The 24682-nt window shown below is 39.4% G+C and overlaps 2 protein-coding genes across 3 annotated transcripts in view; one reads left to right on the top strand and one right to left on the bottom strand.

Annotated features, from left to right (window-relative positions):
* Positions 1 to 1298: 1298 nt before the first annotated feature.
* IL4 (interleukin 4) lies at positions 1299 to 10315 on the top strand. Its single transcript, XM_059063381.2, has 4 exons — positions 1299 to 1433; positions 1710 to 1757; positions 7418 to 7540; positions 10223 to 10315. The coding sequence occupies exons 1-4, from the start codon at positions 1299 to 1301 to the stop codon at positions 10313 to 10315; spliced, it is 399 nt and encodes a 132-aa protein (XP_058919364.1).
* A 7349-nt stretch (positions 10316 to 17664) lies between these two features.
* Positions 17665 to 24682, bottom strand: part of KIF3A (kinesin family member 3A) — a 79902-nt gene continuing 72884 nt past the window's right edge. For both annotated transcript variants that reach the window (XM_059063366.2, XM_067031589.1), the window contains 4 exons: positions 21898 to 21951; positions 21470 to 21538; positions 20754 to 20878; positions 17665 to 18802 (listed from right to left, as the gene is read on the bottom strand). In XM_059063366.2, coding sequence (XP_058919349.1) covers positions 18754 to 18802; positions 20754 to 20878; positions 21470 to 21538; positions 21898 to 21951 — 297 coding nt within the window. In that variant the 3' untranslated portion in view covers positions 17665 to 18753. The remainder of the gene's footprint in view (positions 18803 to 20753; positions 20879 to 21469; positions 21539 to 21897; positions 21952 to 24682) is intronic.

Here is a 24682-nt window from a genome sequence, read left to right on the forward strand (position 1 = left end):
GACCTTTTTGATACAACTATCCAGATCCTTTCTTTCACAGAGTACAAATCACTGCAATAAGAGCCAAAACGCAGGAACGACCTTAGCAGTCATCATTTCTATGTGACCTTCCAGAGGAAATCAGTAGGAAGAGGAAGGTCAGAAACCAAGAGAAGGGAAGTGGAGAGGAAAGAGAAGGAGAGGCTCAGGGAGGAATAAGCAGTAGTGTGCTGGGGCGCAGGCATCTTAGTGAACAATTGGGGCCTGTGGCACCTCACCAGGTCCATAGAAATTAGAATGAAGCACCAGGGCAAGTGGTGGCACCTTGATCAGGACAACTGATTGGTAAATCTGTGAAATTATGGCTCTTTTTTCCTAATTAGCTGAGGTTGTATTTAAATTCCATTTTCAAAGTGGTCATTCCTTTTTTTAAAATTACTCTTTTATCTTTTATTTATTTATTTATTTAGCCACATGGGATCATAGTTCCCTGACCAGGGATTGAACCCTTGCCCCCTTGCAGTGGAAGTGCTGAGTCTTAACCACTGGACCGCCAGGGCAAGTCCCTCAAAGTGGTCATTCCTGAAAACTCAGGATAGGCATACTTTGCCTAGAGCCTCCTTATTGTTAAAGACCTACGGACCTGATGTGACCCTAACTAAGCCCCACCTCATATTACAAGTCCTTGACCAAAATCCTAAATTTGGAAGAACGGCATGCATGAGTCCTAGGACAGGAGAGAATCTGTGCCTGTTACTTTCCTTCTACCCAGAGCAAGAACCCCAGATCAGCTTTTCCACAAAAGGAGAGTTTCCCAGATGCCACCCATACTTGGAAGAAGCCAGGTTGAAATACTAATCAAGTTAAACTTTCTTGATATTACTCTATCTTTCCCCAGGAGGGCTACACTGAAACAAATTCGGACACCTGTGGCCTCCTCCTTCTATGCAAAGCAAAAAGCCAGCAGCAACCCCAAGCTGATAAGACTAACCTAAAGAGCAAATTATGGTGTAATTTCCTATGCTGATACTTTGTAGTTAATTTAAAAAAAAAAAAGAGGTTTCATTTTCCTACTGGTCTGATTTCACAGGAACATTTTACCTGTTTTTGTGAGGCATTTTTTCTCCTGGAAGAGAGGCGCTGATTGGTCCCACATGACTGACAACCTGGTGTAATGAAAATTTCCAATGTAAACTTATTTTCCCTCAGTTTCAGCAATTTTAAATCTATATATAGAGATATCTTTGTCAGAATTGCATTGTTAGCTTCTCCCGGTAAACTGATTGCCTCACATTGTCAGTGTAAATAGAGATCTATTAATGGGTCTCTCCTCCCAAATGATCCCCATGCTAGTCTGCTTACTGGCATGTACCAGCAACTTCGTCCATGGACACAAGGGTGATATTACCTTACAAGAGATCATCAAAACGCTGAACATCCTCACAGCAAGAAAGGTAAGCTATCTGGCACCATCTCTCCAGATGTTCTGGTGATGTTGTGCATATTTCTTAGACTGTGAAAAGAACATAACAGCTTCTAGAGAGTTGGTAGTTGGTGGTTGGTGATAGGATGGGGAGCAGTGTGGAGACTTTTCTCCTGGCACTTTTTGCCCCCGAGGGACCACAGGAAGTTTTCTCAGTTTGAGGGAGTCAGAGCTGCTCAGCAAGGATTTACCCTGTGCAGTTGGAGGTAACTCTGTCTCTTGCTCTCTCGTTCCTGCCTGGGCCAAGAACTCGTGCATGGAGCTGCCTGTAGCAGACGTCTTTGCCACCCCAAAGGTAAGAGCTGTCCCGGGTCTGCTTTGGCTCTCTTGGTGAGGAGAGCCATCCACAAGTGTTCGAACAAGGTAAGAGCTGTCCCGGGTCTGCTTTGGCTCTCTTGGTGAGGAGAGCCATCCACAAGTGTTCGAACAAGAAATTTTTTTTAACAGAAAGGGAACAGGCCCAAATTAACTATAATGGGTGAAACGTTTTCAAAGACTGAGAATTCTGATCTTTACTCTCAAATACATTTTGGTGTTTCTGGTTTCACTTGATTTAGAAGATGTAAAATAGAAAGCTTGGGTTTTGTAGTCATAATTCAGATCCCAGTCCAGAAAAGCTCTTTAGGATTTTACCCAACCCAGGTCAAGTACCTGGAATATAGGAGGCACTCAAATGCTGTTGAAGGAGAGAATTTTTCTGGCCCATACATTTCTGAAAAACCAGATACTCTCACAAAAACAGATATTGAGATTACAGGTTGATAGAGCTTTCATTTTGTCTAAGAGACTTCCTATGGCAACAGAAAAGGTATCGCCAGAGCCCCTCCTCTTCCGCAGCCTGGTCACCTAACAGCCCACCGGCTCCGGGCATGGCTGTCCAGAGACCCTCATCTTGCTCTGTCCTGCCAACTCCCCTCTGGCCTGTCCAGAACTGTCCTCCTGGACAGGGGCCAACATATCCCTGCCTCTGGCTGCTCCTGCCAGAGCATCTCACCTTTCCTCCTCCTGCTGCATCTCACCCCCGCCCCCCGATCTGCAGTGGGAGGAGATAGATTTGACAGCTGATAGTGCATTTTTCTCTGACAAACACATGACTACAGCCATATCAATAGCTTTCTGCACATCAGTTCCTGTTTTCATGGAAACACACGACTGAGAATGAAAAACCCAAAGCTTCAATTTACCAGTGGTCTCCTAACCACCTGCTTTCCACATGTACTAGACGGTAACTTGGCCAGGAGTGAAGCCCTATGGCTTGGGCAGGGCCACACCCCAGCACCCACGCCACAGGGCAGGCCTGTCCTGCTCGTGAGCAAAGCTGGTCTTCAGGCCTTTATCTGGACTATCTCACTTCATTAAAGATTATTCCAGGAGTCTGATATACAATGATATATAATACTGTAATGTAATTATATAATAGTATATAATATAAGTATATAATACATAATATTATATAATACATATTATATAATTTTATCCTTCAGAATCTCATCCTGTATCAGACTGTATCTGTCCATCAGCAGGTTCAAAGAACTTGGAGATTTTATATATATATAAATTTATATATTATATATATAATGTATTAATACTTTATATATCTCATATATTAATATTGTATATATATATATAGAAATAAAATAGCCAAGAGTCCACTGAGCTGTGCTCTGGGCTCTCTAGAGGTTGGCTGCACTGCTGGGAGGGTGCTACCAAAGTCGAGGGCAGGGCCCCAGCAGAAGTGCCAAGGGTTTGGAAGTGAGACAGTCTGTGGCTTTAGCCCCAGTTCTGCCATTAACTAACTATGTGGCCTTTGGCAAGTCTCCACACCTCTTTGTGCCTCAGTTTCTACATCTGAAGATTTAAAAGCAATTTTGAAAGGTGGTTGGAATCCAACTCCTGAGTTAGTGGAAAATGTTATTGTATGATATAACTCTTGATTAAAGGCAAAAACTGATTGTAGAGAAGCAATCATTCTAAGAAAGGGGCCAGCGGTAGGAAATGATCAAACCCTTGATGACTGTGAGCCCAGTGTGACCCCACTCTGGGCTGATCTAGAAGACCCAGCCAGCCCTCACCCCCGCCGAGGTGCAGGCCAGTCCCCGCTGCCTTCCTTCACTCTTACCTATCTCATGCCTTCTCCCGAACTGCTTCTATTCCTCCTGGATTAACAATCTCATTTTTCCATTCTTCTCTTTTCCTCAAAGACTCAGCACTGCTTACTTATCTATTAAGATACTTCAGAACAAAGAAAGGTTGTTATTTTCAAAACCCACAAAGATGCTATGTGGGAGGAAAAGTTACTTCTTTGTGTTCTCAAGAAGAACATCTTTCCAAAATCCAGCATGTTCATTTTAGTGCTTTTGGGGATCAAGTGTTCCATTATGCCCAAATTGGGTGGCATCCTGCTCTTGGCAAATGCTGGAAGAATATGCTGACCTAAATCCTGGGTTCCACATGCATGCCTCCCGAGTGTCTCTGAAGTTAGGTGGTCTGAGGAAGAGAAAGGTGGAAAGCAAGCAAGCTGGCTGGCCTAGGAAGGACTTCTTGGGTGGACCATTAGTTGGAGGTATTTCCTACTACCAAAGGGAGCAAAAGTCCATAATTTTTCAGAGAGCTCTATGCCAACCCTAGAATCTTTGTTTAAAAGTGAAAGTAGAGGATTTTTTCATACATCACATTCACTGACTAAATTTGGGCATAAGTGGAGATAATGAATACAATACATATAGGATGGATCTGTATGTCCTTAAATGAAGCTAGTCAAGACCCATTAGAACTCTAGCAGAATCCCTGCACAGAAGAAGCCTCCCAAATGGTGTGCCACCACTGCTGTATTCCCATGAGGGGTGGGCTTCTTTCTGGCAGGAGACCAGGCCTCCCTTTTGAGCCTCTTTCCTGAGCAGTTCTGAACTGCAGAGTCCGCGTGGCCCCTCAAAGTGTGCCCTCTGAGCTAAGCAAGACACACTCAGGCAGCAAAAGCTGGACAAGCAGTCGAAAAAGTGGGTGGTCAGAGTGTCATCCTGTTGCCGCAATGCCAATGGAACTAAAACATTAAGGACTTCTAAAACTGCCTTTAGAATTCTTTCTTTTAAAAGTTTTCCATTTTATTCAAACTCTTTTCTATACTTATCCTAATCACCTTTAGAAAGTCTTTTGAAAAATATCTTTATTTAGTTATTTTTAAAGATTTTTTCATGTGGACCATTTTTAAAGTCTTTATTGAATTTGTTACAATATTGCTTCTGTTTTATGTTTTGGTTCTTTGGCTTCAAGGCATGTGGGATCTTAGCTCCCTGACCACGGATCAAACCCACATCCCCTGCACTGGAAGGCAAAGTCTTAACCACTGGACTGCCAGGGAAGTCCCTGAAAAATATCTTTAGAGGGTGTTTTCCTACCTTAAATAGTTACGTACTCAAAACTGAGACAGTATAATTTCTAAGCTCCTAGCCAACGTTTTAGAAAAGGCTCATCAGATTTTGATGGAAAAATAAGCAAAGGATCTCTTCTCCTTTTGGCATTCTTTTTTTGGGGGGGATTATTTTATTTTTTAACATCTTTATTGGAGTATAACTGTTTTACAATAGTGTGTTAGTTTCTCCTTTACAACAAAGTGAATCAGTTATACATATGTTCCCATATCTCTTCCCTCTTGCGTCACCCTCTATCCCACCCTCCCTATCCCACCCCTCTAGGTGGTCACAAAGCACAGAGGTGATCTCCCTGTGCTATGCAGCAGCTTCCCACTAGCTATCTAATTTACATTTGGTAGTGTGTATATGTCCCTGCCCCTCCCTCACTTCATCACAGCACAGACCTACTAGAGCATGGACTTGAGGATATGGGGAGGAGGAAGGGTAAGCTTTTGGCATTCTTGAACCTCATTGTTCTCTCTCCAGCAACATAGGCGTCTGCCTCCATCTGCATACTCAGCTAGTGTCTGCCTTCTCCTTGGCCTCGCCACCTCTGCTCACTCACAAAGCCCCCCAGAGGTATGGTGATTTATGGGAGGTTTCTTGACTCCCAGAGCCCAGAGATACTGGTGCTGTTTTTAAATTTCCAGCCAGAGTATATGCCCTTTGGAAGGACATGTACTTCATTAAGTACATACATGTCCTTCCAAAGGCCCAGCCCATGGGCCATCAAGCTCCACAGCGGAAAGGGGAAGCTTTCGTAGTCTAGGATTCTGGCGCCTCGGTCTGGGTCAAGATCTTCTTGGAAAAATCCTAAAATATGAACTGCACTCCTAGAATTTAGCCTAAAGAAATAAGAGATGAACACAAAGATTTATACAGATGACTTTCTGCCACTTTATTTACAGAAGCAAAAAACTGCAGTGATATGGGATTGATCAGGTATGGCACAAATATGCCCTAGGTTCCTACACAGCTCTCAATCACATGTTCTTAAATATTACTGAATGATTTAAGAAATTGCTAGTACTATATGTTAAGTGTAAAAAGGTTATAAAAGAGTATCGATAGTTGGTCCCTATTGCAAAAAAAAAAAAAAAAAAGTATTAAAAAATCTGGAGAGATAGTTACCAAAATCTTAACAGTAGTTCTCTCTGGCTAATGGGATAATGAGTGAATTCACCTTTGTTGAATGTATATTACTTTTATAGTAATATAAAATAATATATTAAAAAATATATTTTATAAATATATTTAATATAAATATATAAATATAAATATTTATAAAATATATTTATAAATTTTACAAAAATATAAAATAATATAAAATATAAGTAGTATATTACTTTTTATAGTAAAAAGTTTGGTAATCAGAAAAAATACGGAAGAACCTAAAAAGCTGCTTGGACAGTGCTTTTCATATAAATCCCCTGGAGATCCTGTTAATGCACATTGTGACTCAGTGGGTCCAGAGGGAGGTCTGAGATTCTGCATTTCTAACAAGTTCCCAGGTGATGCCCACGCTGCTGCTTCATGGGCCACATTTTGAGTGGCAAGGAACAAGAGCAGGTCCTGGCAGAGGCTGAAGACAGGTTTATCTGAGCTGGATTGGGCTCAAGCTAAGACATCCTCCAGGCTCCAGGCCTTTGTTCTTCAGTGGAGAGAGAGAGGACACACCAGGCCTGACCAGGCCAAGACACATTCCCTCTCCCAGGTTCTCAAAAAGAGCTGGTTCCCCACTTGTACAAGCCCTCTGCTGAGGCTCAAAGGTCCCCAGAAAGAGCCATGTGGCCAGACTCACACCAGGGCTGCCAGCATTCCAAGGAGGCTCTGACCCTGCACATTCGAGGCTAGAAGCCCCTAACAGAACCTCTGTCCAAGGCCCAGCATCCTTTCTCAGAAGCTGCCCCTCATCTCCCCAGGACACACTCCTGGGGTACCTAGCTCTGATCCTGGCACTCACCTCTAGCTGTGTGGGAACATGTCTTATCTCCTCACACTGCTACTTCCCATGGGGAGAGTTAAATGGAGAGTGCTGGCCAAAGTGGCACTGTCCAGGCCAAAGGATGGGCTTTCATTTATTCAACAAACATGTGGGATTTCTAGGGAACCTGGATTCAAAGACTATAAATTACAGGAATAAGACAGAGCAGACTCTCATTACGAGCTGATGTACATACAACTGCATCCACAGAATGGGGTAAAGAAACAGACATGGGTTGCAGACAGATGGCCCGGCATGCAAATCCCATTTACTTAGTTGAGTGACTTGATTCAGGCACCCCTTCAGCAAAACCCTCCAAGGGAAAAGAAATTGGGAGGTTTCAGGAAAAGGCTGCTGCATTTGCAAGTAACTGGAAGAGGCTGTTTACTGTGACAAGCAGCCTCCATTCACATGGCAGGAATACTTGAATACCTGATCCACAGTTGAGCAAATTCACCTTCTCCACTTGTCCTTCTGGAAAGAAGAAATCAGAAGGAAACATCTCTCTCCAATGTTCAAAATCAAGCTAGCAGTGGCTATCTGTGGAATTTCTCTTTCTAGAACACAACCGAGAAGGAAACTTTCTGCAGGGCCGCGACTGTGCTTCGGCATATCTACAGATACAAGTGCTTGAACAACCCCCTGAGGGGACTTCACAGGAACCTCAGCAGCATGGCAAACATGGTAAGCTGCATTATGCCAACAGCTTGCCTTCCAATGGATGGCAGCCTTACTTTTAAGATATTTCTCCTTATGAATAGTAGTACCCTTGGTTAATCAACCCATTCATTCATTCGACAAATATTTGTTGAGGCTCTGTGAGTGTTGCTTACAGGTACTGTTCTAGGCACTGGGGATACAGTTCTTGCTCTTACAGAATGTTGTAATGGGTGAGTGAGAGAAGAAAACAAGCATATAATATGATTCCAGTAGTGGTAAGTGCCATGAAGAAAAATACAGGAATAAAGAACATACAGGGGTCATGAGGGAGAGGATTGATTTACTAGTTGGTGACATCATCTGAGCGGATATTTGAATTAAGTGACAGAGCCGGCCAAGGAACACTCCAGGCAGAGGGAAGAGCTGTGCAAAGGCCCTAAGGTAGAAATAAGCTTCATGTGTTCAAAGATCAATAGGAGGGCCTGGATCAGAGTAAGGGAGGAGGATTTTAATAGGAGATCACACAGGGCCTATGGATTCTGCCCCAAGCATGGTGGAAAACTTCCACAGGGTTTTAAGCAAGGCAGAGACCACGATCTGATTTATGTGATTTAAAAAATGATCATTCTGGCTACTGTGCAGTAAATAGACTGAGTAGGGGTAAGCATAGAAGCAAGATGGACTGTTGAGAGGCTACCACAGTATTCTAGCCTGGAGATGATGGTGGGTGTGACAGGGTGGAAGCAGCAGACATTGTCAGATTTGGGATATAACCAAAAATAGAGCCAGGACTTGCTGACACATCTATTGTGGGGGTGAGGGAAAGAGTAAAAGGTGGCCTCCTGGTTCCTAGCCTGGGCCCCTTGGGGAAGGGTTGGTGCTGTTAACAGATATGAAAGACTGGGGGTGATCAGGGCTGGAGGCTGAGCTTAAGGTCAGGAGTTGAATTGTATACATAGTAAGTCTGAGGTACCTACTGAGTAGTCAAGTGAAGATGTTGATAAGATTGTTGAAAAAGTCTGAAGCTTAAGGGAGATGTCAGAACTTGTGATACTAAGTGAAGAGTTCTTAGAAAGATGTTGTTTAAAGCCACAGGCCTGGACTTCTCTGGTGGCGCAGTGGTTGGGAATCCGTCCGCCAATGCAGGGGACATGGGTTTGAGCCCTGGTCCAGGAAGATCCCACATGCCACGGGGCAACTAAGCCTGTGTGCCACAACTACTGAGCCTGCGCTCTAGAGCCCGCGAGCCACAACTACTAAAGTCCACACGCCTAGAGCCTGTGCTCTGCAACGAGAGAAGACACGGCAATGAGAAGCCCGCGCACCGCGAGGAAGAGTAGCCCCTGTTCACCGCAACTAGAGAAAGCCCATGTGTAGCAACAAAGAAACAATGCAGCCCCAACGCAGCCAAAAATATAAAAATTTTTTAAAAAGCAGGGAGGTTTTTTTTTAAAAAATAAAGTCACATAGAGAAAGAACAAAATCCAAGCACTGAGCCCAGAGGCACTCTAACATATAGAGGTCAGGAAGAGGAGGGTCCAGCAAAAGAGACTGAGAAGTAGCCAGTGAAGCAGAAGTCAAAGAATGTGTGGCACCCCAGAAGGCAAGTGAAGAAACTCTTTTAAGAAGAAGGGAGTGATCAAGTGTGTCAAATGTACTAAAAGGTCCAGAACGATGAACACTGAGAATGGCCACTGGATTTGTCATGAGGGAGGTTACGGGTGATGCTGATATAAATGAAGATTTGGGAATGAAAGCCTGACTAGAGTGGATTCCATAGAGAATGGGGGTGGGGAGGAGTGAAAGAAAGGGACACTGAGTATAAAAACTCCTTCGAGGTGCTTTTCTATAACGTCGCAGAGAAATAGAACAATAGCTGAAGGGCGGGTATGGCGTGAAGGAAGTTCTTTTAAGGTGAGGTCTATATGGAGCGTGTCAGTATACTAGTGGGAATGATCCAGTAAGAGGGGAGAACTGATGGCAGGAAAGAGGCAGATCCAAGAGTGGATGTTATCTAATGCCAAGTAGAGGAACTGGGGACATTCATCCCCTCCGTGCTGCCTTATTTACAAGGTAATAGAACAGGGAGATGACACTACACTCATTGTCTCTTTTGAGCCTCTTAACTATCTTAGGAAGTAGGCACTATTGTTTCCCTTTTACAAAGGAGGAAACTGAAGCTTTTACAAATGAAGTAGTTTGTCCTAAGCAATGCAATTAATAATTTGGTAGAACTGAGATTCAAACTGAAGCAGTGGCCTGGTGGTAGGTACCAGGAATCCTTTCCACCTGAAGGGCTGCCAAGCTATGATGTTTCTGGTTAATGGGGAGGGGGGGGGGCAAATGGACTGAATCTCTCTCTCAGCAGTCCAGATGGCCAGGGGCTCAAGATGGCAACAGGCAGGTCTGAGTCTCCACCTTCATGTTATGCCCCTGAGCAGAACCTAGCTGTGACACACCTCTCCAGGGATGGCCACACCCTGAAGGCAGACAGTTAGAGTACAGTGGCCATTTCTAGGCGTGTAAATAGCATGCACCGAAAACAGGCAAACCTGTTGGCCTAGTGGCAGAGTCAAGCCAGACTGGAGGCCCTGGTTTGATCATTGTTCAGGTGGCAAGTGGCAGCATAGGCTTGACTCAGGTAGACAGGCATGAGCAAGACTCAAATACTTAGCAATGAAAACTAATGAAATGTTTCTTTTGTAGACCTGTTCTGTGAATGAAGCCAAGAAGAGTACGTTGAAAGACTTCTTGGAAAGGCTAAAGACGATTATGAAGGAGAAATACTCAAAGTGTTGAAGCTGAATATTTTAATTTATGAGTTTTTAATAGCCTTATTTTTAAAATATTTATATATTTATAACTCATCATAAAATAAAGTATATGCAGAATCTGACAGCATGATGTCATTTTAATGGCATAGACTATATTTACTTGCCAACTTTTGGGGAAACCAATTTAATTTACTGAGAGACTAAAATTGGTGTGGGAATTAAAAAGGAAAGACCACTTCCCTCTCAAGGAGTTCCCTCTCTCATTGGGGACATAATGCATCAAATGATTAAAGAATACAAGGCCAAGGGCTTCCCTGGTGGTGCAGTAGTTGAGGGTCCGCCTGCCGATGCAGGGGACATGGGTTTGTGCCCCGGTCCGGGAAGATCCCACATGCCACGGAGCGGCTGGGCCCATGAGCCATGGCCACTGAGCCTGCACGTCCGGAGCCTGTGCTCCGTAATGGGAGAGGTCACAACAGTGAGAGGTCCATGTACCCCCCCCCCCAAAAAAAAAAGAATACAAGGTCACACAAGATGTAAATGATAATTAAAAGAGCTTGCGGAGTGGGTCCATAAGTCTTACTGATTATCAAGTAATTCTGAATTTTAAAAGTGTCAACTGGATGCTTAGAACATTCTTTTCCCATTGGCACAAGTGTTGCTATATTGAGTCCACGGTGGGGAAATAATTCTAGCACACTACCTGGCACTGCAGTGAACAATATTTAATGTCCTAATAATGTAAATTCTTTTGATTCTCAAGCCTTCGAACCAACAAATAGACAAAGCATGGAAGACTTAATTATGGTTACAGAACAGACTAAATGCTATCAAACTGATAACAGAAAAAGAATAGCTCAAAATGACTGAGAGGTAAAAGAAAAAGGAAAGAGAGGTGGGGCACCAACACTGTCTAAGGTTGATGGAACAAGAACAAGAGACTTAAGTATTTATTCAAATTTGGAAATGTAACAGAAGATCTAAAAATAACTTACTATAAAAAATTTGGAAGGGGCAATATAAATAAGGTAAACTCTTTTCAATGGGGAAATCAATACAAAATATCTAAAGTTGATAAAAAAATAGTTGGCAAGGTGGTCATGAATTGATGAATGTTGTAGCTGGGGATGGGTACATGACGGTTGATTACACTACTCTGCTTTTACACGTGTTTGAAAGTTTTTATAATAAAAAGTGAAAAAACCAATAAAGTAAAACCAATAGTAAGTAAATCAAGAAATCTTTGGAATTATAATGGTAACCACCAGAAAAATTAAAAACAAAAAAGGGAGGGTGGACTGTTGGGAATGGGACTTGGAATAAGAAACAGTGAAAGCAGGGCAGGAGATTTTTGGCTTTCTATTTAAAGTCTGTGTGTGTGACCATGTGCATAAGTGATCAAATGTTTTTAAAAGTTAAAGTACTAAAATTAAAAAGACAGACAATAACAAATGTTGGTGAAGATGTAGAAAAACTAGAACTGTCATACATTGCTGGTATGATTGGAAAATGGTAGCCATTTTGGAAAACAGTGGGGTAGTTCCTCAAAAGATTAAACATAGTTACTATATGATCCAGTAATTCTAATCCTAGGTATCTATACCAAGAGAACTGAAAACATATGTCCACACAAAAACCTCTACACAAATGTTCATAGCAGCATTATTCATTTATAGCAAAAAAGCAGAGACAACCCAGATGTCAATCAACTGATGAATGAATAAACAAAACGTGGTATAGCCATACAATGAAATATTATTTGGCAATAAAAAGAAAAGTACTGACACATGCTACAGTATGGATGAACCTTGGGAACACTATGCTAAATCAAGGAAGCCAGACACAAAGGTCACATATGGTATGATTCTATTTATATGAAATGCCCAGAAGAGGCAAATCCATAGAGGCAAAAAGTAGAATATTGGTTGCTAGGGGCTGTGGGGATAAAGGAAGAGGGAGTGACTGCTAACAGACATAGGGTTTCTTTTGGGAGCAAGGAAAATGTTTTGATATGAGACAGTCAATAATGGTTGTACAACTCTGTGAAAATACTAAAAACCACTGAATTATATACTTAAAAGGATGAATTTTATAGTAGGTGACATATCTCAGTAAAGCTGTTATTTTCAAAAATTAAAGGAGAAAAACAAGTGTCAAGTCATTGAAATTTGCCTTTTAAAGACATGTTCTCTGCAAGAATATGGATCTAGTAACAGTGAATGAGCATTCTCTTTTCATTCTTGCTCACACACATGACAAAAATTAATACTAGTACTAAAATTATACCAAAACATGCAACATCTTTTTAACCCTTTCAAAATAAGGGAACAAATCAAAAGCTTAAAGTCTCACCCTGACCACAGCCAGTTTCACCCTGCCCACATAAAATACCAGCATGCCAAGGGCAACAAGTAACTAAGAGAGTCATGGAGCCTTCTAAGGCCACAATGAAAATTTTAATTTCCTTTCTTCTTTGATTGAGACTCATTTGCATTCAATGGCTAATGTGAGCTGTAGTCTGCCACAGGATATGACTTATAGGTTATAGTTTGTGTATGAGGCCAAAATGGTAAAAGGAAAGGCAGTGGAAGAAAGATTTAGAGCAGGCCATTGAAGGGACATATGCAGGCTCCAGGCAGGTCTGCCACGGACAGAAATACGCAACAGTAAGCCCTGGAGATTACCAAGGGAGTCAGAGAACATGAATCAAGGAGGACATACATAAGAAGAATGAGTGAAGAAACTTCAGGATTAAGTGAAAGTTGAGATGCTTGTCGCTTAAGCACATTCACTTAGGAAACTTAGTTACAGCCCATACCTACTTCATGGGATGTGCCTCTTACCTGTGCGTGGAATGTGTGACACTGAGAGCAAAGGCTGATCCCCTCCCTCCCTGCTATCAGCTACTTCCACCTTTTACCTATGAATATATTCTATCTCTAACTGGTATTTGTAGGTAATAAATACTTATTGAATAAACGAATGAAAGAAAAAAACATTTTGCTCAAATCTATGGCTGAATGTCTTTCATTGAAACATTCTTGGGCAAGTTAGAAATGCCAGCCTCTGAAAAAAATGCCCCAGGGGCTCTCTTGTTGCTATTAGCCAGTGCCCTGTCCAGGTTTCCCACCCTTCTCTGCATGTCATCTCGGTCAGCTTCTCAGGATGCCCGAATCATCTGAGAAGGGGGGATTTTAGGGCAGAGTGCAAGGTACAGCTTTCTCAGGCCTCCCAGCATACAAGGTTAGCCTTGCAGTTCCTACCACTTTCCACTGAGGGCAAGGCAAGCACTTTCTCTAGTCTCGGAGCCGATTTCCTGGTTCAAGTCATCAGTTCAGCTGGAGCTCCATTCCCAGGTGGAGTACTAAAACCTCCTAGTTAGCTGTCTTTGCCTCGAGCACTCAGACATTCTCTCTTCATCTCTCTAGCGTTTCTCTTCTAATCCATCCTTCGTGTCAACTTCTTCCTAGTTCAACGTTCAGTCTCTAACACTGTATCAGCTGCTAGGGAGGAATGCTGTGCCTGGTAGCTCACCATTCACTCTCCTTCACTACAGCCCTCAACATGCTGCACTGTCATTCTCCACTTACATGGTCATGAGCTTTGCAAGGACCTTCTACTCAGCACAGCATGGGTCCACAGTAAATACAGAAGACACCTGGTGACTGAGTGGCATAACTCATGATGGAGTAGAAATCAAGGCAAACAATATTTCTGTAATGACTCTGGTAGGTTGGGTTAGGCAATATCCTCTTGTGAAGATTGGTATCAACTCTGAGAAATACTTTATTCAGTTGTAAAGTCCCAGTTAAATTCCTTTGTAAAACTGGAGAAATAAAGTCTTTGATTAAAAACTAAAATTTCCCCAGCCCTCTCAAAAGGGGTAGGGGAGGGGAGCAGGTGTAGAAGAATGTCTGATCTGTCATATTCTTTAGTCAGAGCCATAAACGTGTTTGGGTAAGACAAAGTGATGTTCTGATAACGTTGATAAAAGTAACTTGAAGACTGGGTCACAGGAAGCCCAAGATAAATGCTGAGAGGAAACAGGTTCTTTTTGAAGTAGCCTCTTCATAATCATTTTCCCACACATTTGTTCAACTTCCGAAGGAGGACTGAATACTTGATTTGCTTTGCAAATGAAAAAGCTTAAGAATAAGACATTCAGATAATGTTATAACATGTGCTTAGAAGGCTCCTCCAAACTTGCTTTAAGTTTAGGCTGCAGCTTCAGAATCATGTGAACAGTTCCTGCAGGCACATACTAACCGTGGTACCTTAGGCTGGTACTTGGGGGTTTTATTTTGTGTTTTTTTGTACTGAGTTTTAAAAAGAGATTCTTGAGGGTCTTCCTAAGAAGGTAGGATGGACAACGACCTCAGCAGCATCCTGACAACACAGGCAGTAATAGGTTCCCTGAGGGTGCACCTTAGTGGTGTCGCTTGGTGATAGTATCACAGCTCCAGAACTCAACTGGGGAGGAGGGACAGCGGGTGGGAGGGTGCACTATTGCTTATCTTGCTTACACTATGGTAGGCCTCTAATTTTATTTCCATATTCTACAAACGTGTAGGAGTTTTATACCAGCTAGCAGTTGGGAAGAGGAAGAGAGCAAGACCTGAAATGGCCAGAGGAGTCTCCTTTCTACACAAAAAGCACATTGAAATCCTTTGAAACTTGCTGACAAATCAAAACTTCTCAATGTCCTCTGTGAACTTTTTTTTTTTTTTTTTTGTGGTACGCGGGCCTCTCACTGCTGTGGCCTCTCCCGTTGCGGAGCACAGGCTCCGGATGCGCAGGCTCAGCGGCCATGGCTCACTGGCCCAGCCGCTCCGCGGCACGTGGGACCTTCCCGGACCGGGGCACGAACCCGCGTCCCCTGCATCGGCAGGCGGACTCTCAACCACTGCGCCACCAGGGAAGTCCATCTGTGAATTTCTTGAGGCTGCCTAGAACGGTGCCTGGTAATCAATAAATGTTTGTCCAAAGAACACATGATTAACAATAATACAAGCAATGTTATTGTTCTGGAGATATTTTAAGCTCATTAAAAAGAAGAGATCATGATATCGTTACCAATAAGAAACATCTCCTTTTACCTTTTCGTGAGATACGTTTTCCATACAGACTTTTTTAAGTTTCTGTTCTCAAACACCTAATGACAAGGATAACAAAACTTGGATTAAAATATTTTTGATGAAAATAAATTTTATCAATGTGAAGGGGCATTTTAAAAAACATCTCTCCCAGGTTTCTGTATCATGATGATTTTTGTTTAAAGACCCACAACATTAAGAGTTTCTGGTGTGAAATTACACAGTTCTCTCTTAACCTCATGAAACTGAGAGCCAAGCAAAAAGAACCTGCCGATTAAGATCAGGATGGACATAAACACAAAAATAGCTCAGTAAAGAAGCAGACCACTATTACAGGCATTAGGTAAAGATTTTTATTTCTTATTTAACCATGCTGTATGTATACATACAATATCAATATATACAACTTGAACAAATACAATATATACATAAAATACAATGAAAGTTGGCTTTTGAAATTAATACGACAAACTTATTATATGATTTGTAATTTTGGCCAGTATACAGTATTGTGGTAATGCTATTGAAGTTATTAATGATTTAAATTAGACTACAGTATAAGTTCAAAGGCACTAGGAAGATCTATGTTTTCTTCTAGCATTTTAGATCAAAGAATAACTAAAAAGGAAAACAAATGCATACATTAAGAAACTGGGCAGACACTGGCATACTTAAATGTAAACTCTACCCATTCTTTAATTCACAGCCCTGTAGGAAAGGGAGGGACTTTCCTTAAGATAAGAGTTAAGGGAAAAAATATTTTTAAAAGACTAGAAAGAAACAAAACAACCTAAACCTATAATCATAATTTTAAAAGCATGTTACAGTTAAAGTAGCACCACCCTCTCCCCCAAAGTAACCTTAAATTTCTTGCAGCAAAAAAAAAGTCCCCTTTTCCCAGAAAGTAGATGCCACAGCATGTCAAATGGATTATTCTACTTGTGGGACGAACACATAGATGTAGACACCCCACCTTGATTACTCTTATACTTCCCAAGAATCTAGACAAAAATGGGGAATACTATTATATTTTAATATCCTTATTACTACATGTAATTGCAAGGTTTACTAAAGAACATACCACAAACAACATTCTACCAAGGCTCCTTTTAATAAATATTACTTTTTTAAATTAAAGAAAAAAACAGCCATTCAATAACCTACTTATATGTGACACTCATTTTAAATCTGCTTCTTATATCAAATAATGAGCAAGTTTGTTCATCTATAGCCTTTCATGAAATTAACACCAAAGTTACAAAATATTTCATTTGTGGACAATGACACAAAGTAACTGTGAAGAAATCATAGAACTACTATGATTAGAGCTAAGTAAAGAGCTCTAAAGTCAGGTTCCCATGTTTTCACATGGATACTCAGGCCTGGCTCCAATATCTAATCTTGGTATTATATAAGATGAATATTTAATGCCCATCTGGTATAATCAGTTCTAGTGTAAATGCTTTAAAAAAAACTGCTAAAGTAACCTGTTTTTAAAATTTCTCAACGTTTTGACTTTTTATAGATTTCGTTTTGTTACTGCTGTGGCGTGGAAAATAAAAAAACCTAACATACTGGCTTAAATTTTCTATAATGTTTTAAAGCTTAATTCTAAAGTTATTCCTCTTCTATTAACTGGATGGTTAAAGGGTAGACACGTGCATTTTTAAAAAGAAAAAGTAGTCATATTTTTTTCCTACTGGTAAAATTAAGATTTCTCTGAAGTTATTATTAATAGTTAAATATGCATCTATAATTGCCAAGATATTCTGCTTACACAAAGCTTTTACAAGACATAAATTCACCTCAAGTCTTCACGGTACCTAAACAATGCCCCACAAAGTTATAAATGTCTAACTATCTTACATGTTACAAAGAAAATGCTGCCAGTTAACTGCAATTCTTATTACCTAGAAAATATTCACAATACACAGGATATTTAGTACATCACCTTTGGAATGTACTTTAAATTTATGGACACATTTTTACCACCACCTCACAAATAACGCTACATTCGCTCACTCCCATTCTATATACATCTTTGTAATTATAAAACAATATTTAACCAAACTTACTAAAATAATGTTAACTTAATAAATACTCATTTATGAAGTCTTAAAATTTGTAGCCAATGTGTTTCAGGGCTGATTACATAATTTTAAAACTCATAAAATATATATATATTATATATATATAGTGGTTTTGGAGTAGCATAACTTTAAAAAAACAAAAATTTTGTAAGCAGTCAACAAAAGAACAAACATCTATGACTTTTTTTTTTACTATAAAATAAAAATAATTTTTATTTTAGAGATGGTCTAACTGGATTTGTCAATGGAAGAAATTCAGGGAAGAATATTTTCTTTATAAAATAAGAAGAAAGACAAAACAAAGTGTTTTAAAGGCAAAGAATTAAAAGATATTTTTCTAGCTTTGTCTGTATTTTCTAGAAAACGGAGACCTTTCTCAGTTGGGAGAAACAGAGCAATTTTCATCAAAATTTAGAACTCAGACACAGGTAAGCATCAGTTAGTCATGCTTCAAAGTGAATTAAAAAAAATAATACCCATAGAGGCAAATATTAGTGACCAGTATTTGGCTTAATTTTCTGCAGCTGTGACTCCTTTATATTCAGGTACAGATTCAATGTTTCAAGAAACATGAAACCAAAACAAACAAACAAAAAATTTGACTTGAAGTCAAAGTGGCAAAAAAAATCAAGAGAGGTCCAGATGAAACATATCTTCAACTTTTGTTTTTTAAACATGCATACTTCTAAAGATTGACTATCGAATTATAAAATTTTCTATAGATCAATAAGATCACCCATCTCATATTTTAAACGATGAATGTTAGTATAAAAATTAGAACATATTTTAAAAGGCCAGGTGGGTGTTAGGATAGAATCATTTCTTAGATTTGCAGCCCATACATTCATATATAACAGGAAAACAGAGGACAATTAGACCTGCAACTTTCTATGTGCAAAACAGGACTTACATTTTTTTTTTTCTACTTTGAATATCCGGTTATCTAAATATACAGTAGTTGAGTAAATCACTAGCAGATTTATGTATACATTTAAAATGCAACTCTCTATAGTATAAGCTGCTCTCTCAACTTCCCTGCACAGTATAAGTTGAAAACTACTATGACAATTTGAACAATTACCAGTTGTACAATTTTAATGTTATATTAACTTAATATATAGAGTAAAAGTTATTAGGCAAATTATTAGTTCCAGTCTTACTGCATGATCTACAGCTTCCATTATCTGAAATAACACAAAAGTCTTCAGTGTTTTAATTAAAGGTTTTGTCCAGGCATGAGGATATCACTAATTTTTATTCTGACTTTAAGTCTGTAAAATTTACTGAAGTAAAGAGTCAATTACAGTTTCAGGCTTTGCAGAACGCTTTCTGTTTGGAGAAGAGAAAAAGAAAACATGAATGCTTTCCTAAAAGACTGAAATGCAAACACTTTACATTATGTAGTAGATAATACCAGGCAGCCATAGAGTCTAGAAACAGGCCAAGGTTTGACATGCTTGACCATGAGATCAATTAATGTCTGCCTTTTCAGGCTAGGGAAAGGTCACCTAGGGTGAGCACAAGAGCATGGCCCTCTACTCCACCACCCACAGTGATGAAGGAGTGAGTGAACGATAAACTGGACTAGACAATGTGGACAGGCCAAGCAGTCTGCATGCTTGCCAGATTTGAACCCCCCCAATTATCTCTTCTGGGGTATGCTAAAGATGCCGGCTTATTCAGTGAAAATCAGAGTCACAAATCATCTGAAGCAACAACTCACAGATGACTGTGTGGGAAATGATGGAAATGTTCCATTAATCTACCATGTTTATTGCAGTTTTGCTTATTAGCACACTGAAATATGTGCTTCTAATGAGGAATATCACATTGAACACTGTCAAGCAATGTAATGTAGTATAAATAAACCATTTATCGTGTATATTTGTCTATAATTATGGCTATTTACTGTTTTCATAATACAGCAGCCTAATTCTGGTGCACAGAGATGCTGGGTTTGGCTCGTCGAATGTTAGCTCACAGTTTTTTTTTTTTTTAGATTAAACCAAAAAAGTACATATTTTAAAATAAGCATTCTGAAAACTGTATCCAGATACCTTATCAAATTATTTGCTTGTTGATTTTAGGTCCACATAGCTTTTAAAAAGTGACTAAAGATGGAGATCTCATGTAAATAATCCTGATTTCTGGCTTCTCCTTTGAAACAAGAAGATCCACAAACCATGGGTCCTCTTTCCCCAAATTAACTAGAAGCAGGGTAATAGGCCACTCACTCCAGACAGAACACGCCCCGTTTTGCCCCAGCCCACACCACTGCCTATTTTTCTCCCACACTGAAGGCAACTGTCTTACCATTTATCATCATACTTGCACTGTTACTTTTCTTACTAACTGCAGAGTTAAGAGGAAAATATCTCCATTAAAAGTGGAAAAGTCAAAGACATAGAGGAATTGGTGTTTCTTTGAATTGATTTGCTTCATTCATTAATATTACATGCATGGCTTCTGTTGGCATATGAAATGCTTTTAATGTCTGACATCTAAATGCTGAAGAAAGTAAAAATTTGTACACTTTTAATATGCTACTGATTCCTCCTCCCCAAATTTATAAAACTTAGGTTATGTCTATGGGATTATGTAACACAAAAATATTAAAACTTAGACTTCACCCTACATGTAACTCAAAAGTCTAGGTACTCAAAGTAGGGAAAAATATAAGCTTATTATTTCCTATCATTTCAGGAGCCCCAAAGTCTGTTAGTCAGTTTAAATAAGCTTAACAGTACTTAATGTAGGGAAGGGAGAGAAGAAATAAGCTCCAGCCCAGGGCTTTCCCATCCTCATTTCTCTGGGCTATGTTACAATACATATAGACTACTCAATAGTCAAAGGAGAGGGAAAGACAGAGAAGTTTTATTTAACTGGTGACTGAGGAAATCAAGGTTCTTGGGGCAGTATTCATGACAGAAAAATGAATCAGCTAAATACAATACCGGAGTCTAACGAGGCAAATTAATTAGCATCTCACTAGAATAATTAGTGTAAGGATTAAGGAATTAAAATAGTAATGACTTATTATACATTTGGAAAGAACAAAGTAAATTAACAATAAATTCTACTACTCAGGAGGGCTAAAGAAGTTGGAAGACCTTAATTCTTTAGCCAGATTTTATTTACTCAAATCGTAACTACAAAGGACTTCATATTTAGTTAAATATATCAGACAAAATACTTATCATGTTAATTAAATTTCCTTTAAATGTACTTAATTTGAAAATCTCACTGCCTTTGGCTCATGGGACTCAAAGACAGTTCTTACCTTCTCCCTGTCTTTGGCCTTGCTTTCCCCTTTGAAGTCCGTGGCCTCTCTAATTTCATCAAGGACTGCCGTAGGCTCTCCTCAGTATAGGCAAGATACACATGGGAAAGGTCCACTTCAAAGGGCTATATGTAAAGGAAATAAACACAAGACATTCTTACAGAAGAATTTAAACCAGATTTGGGGGAAGATTTAAAATACTAAATAAACTCTTAGGAAAAAAGCCAAAGACAAAACCAAATAAATATCTAAAGATATCTTTTTCTAATGCCATTTATCTCAAATGTATTCACCAAGTGTTGGTGAAGAAGCCCTGACACACTATAAATTCCTTACTAGTAAAGAAAAACTGTTGCTATTTTTCCCTAAAGCTGCTACTTCCTCTTGTTGACCTAAGACTAGGACCAGCTTTGAAAAGGACAGACTTAATCTAGTCTCTAACCAAATCCCCAAGGCCCAGAGAGATGGTGAAAAGAGACTCCAAAGAGAACTACATGCCACTCTTGTTGTAGAAATGATAAGCCTGCCATCACGACTGAAGGTGAACACAACTGTCCTAATAATCACCCCATCCTAGGGCCTCTATTCTCAAAATAGTAGCCTATTTTTCAGCTGAGCTGATTAATAGATATCATGATGATAACACAATTTAGTGACCCACATTCCTATAAAGAACCAACTGTTTTTTTTTTTTTTTTAAAAAAAAGCACTCTTACGTCTTTCTCCTTTTTATCAGGAACTGGAGTCTGCTTTCTCATGTTATTTCCTGTGTAGGCAACACATTTCTCAAAAAAGGAAAAAAGAAGGGGAGGAGAATTATCTTAATTAGCAATTAATACTATGAATGAGGCAAATTACTATGAGATATACTGATGGTACACTCATAAAACATGATTTGAATGCTGGAATAGAAATGGACCCCAGAGGTCATTCAGTCCAATACACCAACCTACACCATCTCTACTATGTATAACACACAGAATATTCTGTGTGTTATAACATAATTATTAAAACATCTTATCCACCCCGGTGGCTTCTCATTTGATTCATCCTCTGGACCACCTTTCTCAGCATTGTAGCCAGTACAACTGCAGTCTACAGGAAGTATTCCGTATTTCATGAAAGGATGAAGGTTAATACTCACTAGTTGCCATTCCCCTATGTCTTCATTCCAATGGACATAGTTTTCAATCATTTCCTTTTAAAAGAATCAGAGATGATCTACTTTTAAAATTTAATAACATTTATAATACTGAAAAATATTCATGGAACTAAAATCTTAATATAGTAAGTGAAAAAAGTTAAGTTTCAAAACATTATATACTGCATGATGCCCCTTTTATATATTTTTAAATATATACTTTCAAGGAATATATGTAGATTCAATTAAACTGTATAAAAATAAAAAGCAAGTAAATGAAGAACATGGCATTCAGGATGGTGGTTACCTTGAGTTTGAAGAGGTAAAGGGATAGAAAAGGCGAGAGGGAAACCATTTGGTTAGAAACAGGTCACTACCATGGTCCTAGCTTTTGTTTTGGGTGACAAGTTCACTACAAAATAACTCATTAACTAAATAAAAATAGGCCATCGAAGGACCATAAAGGACAGTATATTGTGAACCAAATATTAATTCTGTGCAGCTGAGGTCCAAAGGAAATAAAATACTAAGGCTTATATTCAGACAAATTTCTTAAAGCTGTATATAGATTCAAAATAAATTCTAAAAAATCAATGTTAGAAATTAAAGATGACACAAATAGATGGAGAGATATACCATGTTCTTGGATTGGAAGAATCAACACTGTGAAAATGACTCTAGTACCCAAAGCAATCTGTAGATTCAATGCAATCCCTATCAAACTACCGCTGGCATGTTTCACAGAACTAGAACAAAAAATTTCACAATTTGTGTGGAAACACAAAAGACCCCGAATAGCCAAAGCAATCTTGAGAAAGAAAAATGGAGGTGGAGGAATCAGGCTCACTGACTTCAAACTATACTACAAAGCCACAGTAATTGAGACAGTATGGTACTCTCACAAAAACAGAAATATAGATCAATGGAACAGGATAGAAAGCCCAGAGATAAACCCACGCACATATGGTCACCTTATCTTTGATAAAGGAGGGAAGAATATACAGTGGAGAAGAGACAGCCTCTTCAATAAGTGGTGCTGGGAAAACTGGACAGCTACATGTAAAAGAATGAAATTAGAACACTCCCTAACACCAAACACAAAAATAAACTCAAAATGGATTAAAGACCTAAATGTAAGGCCAGACACTATCAAACTCTTAGAGGAAAACATAGGAAGAACACTCTTTGACATAAATCACAGCAAGATCTTTTTTGATCCACCTCCTAGAGAAATGGAAATAAAAACAAAAGTAAACAAATGGGACCTAATGAAATTTCAAAGCTTTTGCACAGCAAAGGAAACGATAAACAAGACAAAAAGACAACCCTCAGAATGGGGGAAAATATTTGTAAATGAAGCAACTGACAAAGGATTAATCTCCAAAACATACAAGCAACTCATGCAGCTCAATATCAAAAAAACAAACAACCCAATCCAAAAATGGGCAGAAGACCTAAATAGACATTTCTCCAAAGAAGATATACAGATTGCCAACAAACACATGAAAGAATGCTCAACATCATAATCATTAGAGAAATGAAAATCAAAACTACAAAGAGGTATCATCTCACACCAGTCAGAATGGCCATCATCAAAAACTCTAGAAACAATAAATGCTGAAGAGGGTGTGGAGAAAAGGGAACCCCCTCTTGCACTGCTGGTGGGAATGTGAATTGGTACAGCCACTATAGAGAACAGTATGGAGGTTCCTTAGAAAACTACAAATAGAACTACCATATGTCCCAGCAATCCCACTACTGGGCATATACCCTGAGACCATAATTCCAAAAGAGTCATATACCAAAATGTTCATTGCAGCTCTATTTACAATAGCCAGGAGATGGAAGCAACCTAAGTGTCCATCATCCGATGAATGGATAAAGAAGATGTGGCACATATATACAATGGAATATTACTCAGCCATAAAAAGGAACAAAACTGAGTTATTTGTAGTGAGATGCATGGACCTAGAGACTGTCATACAGAGTGAAGTAAGTCAGAAAGAGAAAAACAAATACCGTATGCTAACACATATATATGGAATCTAAAAAAAAAAAAAAAGTCAGAAAAACCTAAGGGCAAGATGGGAATAAAGACGCAGACCTACTGGAGAATGGACTTGAGGAAACGGGGAGGGAGAAGGGTAAGCTGGGACAAAGTGAGAGAGTAGCATGGACATATATACACTACCAAACGTAAAATAGATAGCTAGTGGGAAGCAGCCACATAGCAGTGGGAGATCAGCTTGGTGCTTTGTGACCACCTAGAGGGGTGGGATAGGGAGGGTGGGAGGGAGGCAGATGCAAGAGGGAAGAGATATGGGGACATATGTATATGTATAACTGTTTCACTTTGTTATAAAGCAGAAACTAACACACCATTGTAAAGCACTTATACTCTAATAAAGATGTTAAAAAAATAAATGTTAAAGTTTACTAAAATATACTGGAAAGACAGAAATTTGGGGAAAAGAATAATAGAGGCTGAGATTTTAAAATTATACTAGTATTTAGAGTTAGCATATATCTAGAGATGGATGGTAGTGATCACTGCACAACACTGTGAATGTACTTAATGTCAATGAACTGTACTCTTAAAAACAGTTCACTGCAGCACTATTTACAATAGCCAGGACATGGAAGCAACCTAAATGTCCATCAAGAGATGAACAGTTAAAGGAGATGTGGCACATATATACAGTGGAATATTACTCCGCCATAAAAAGGAACAAAATTGAGTTATTTGTAGTGAGGTAGATGGACCTAGACCCTGTCATACAGAGTGAAG

Source organism: Kogia breviceps, chromosome 4 (genome assembly GCF_026419965.1).
Source record: "Kogia breviceps isolate mKogBre1 chromosome 4, mKogBre1 haplotype 1, whole genome shotgun sequence".
Classification (NCBI taxonomy): domain Eukaryota; kingdom Metazoa; phylum Chordata; class Mammalia; order Artiodactyla; family Physeteridae; genus Kogia; species Kogia breviceps.

Coding starts and splice junctions, on each gene's coding strand:
- IL4 (XM_059063381.2), top strand. CDS start 1,299: ATGGGTCTCTCCTCCCAAATGATCCCCATGCTAGTCTGCTTACTGGCA. Junction 1,758..7,417: donor ACGTCTTTGCCACCCCAAAG/GTAAGAGCTGTC, acceptor TTCTCTTTCTAG/AACACAACCGAGAAGGAAAC. Junction 7,541..10,222: donor TCAGCAGCATGGCAAACATG/GTAAGCTGCATT, acceptor TTTCTTTTGTAG/ACCTGTTCTGTGAATGAAGC.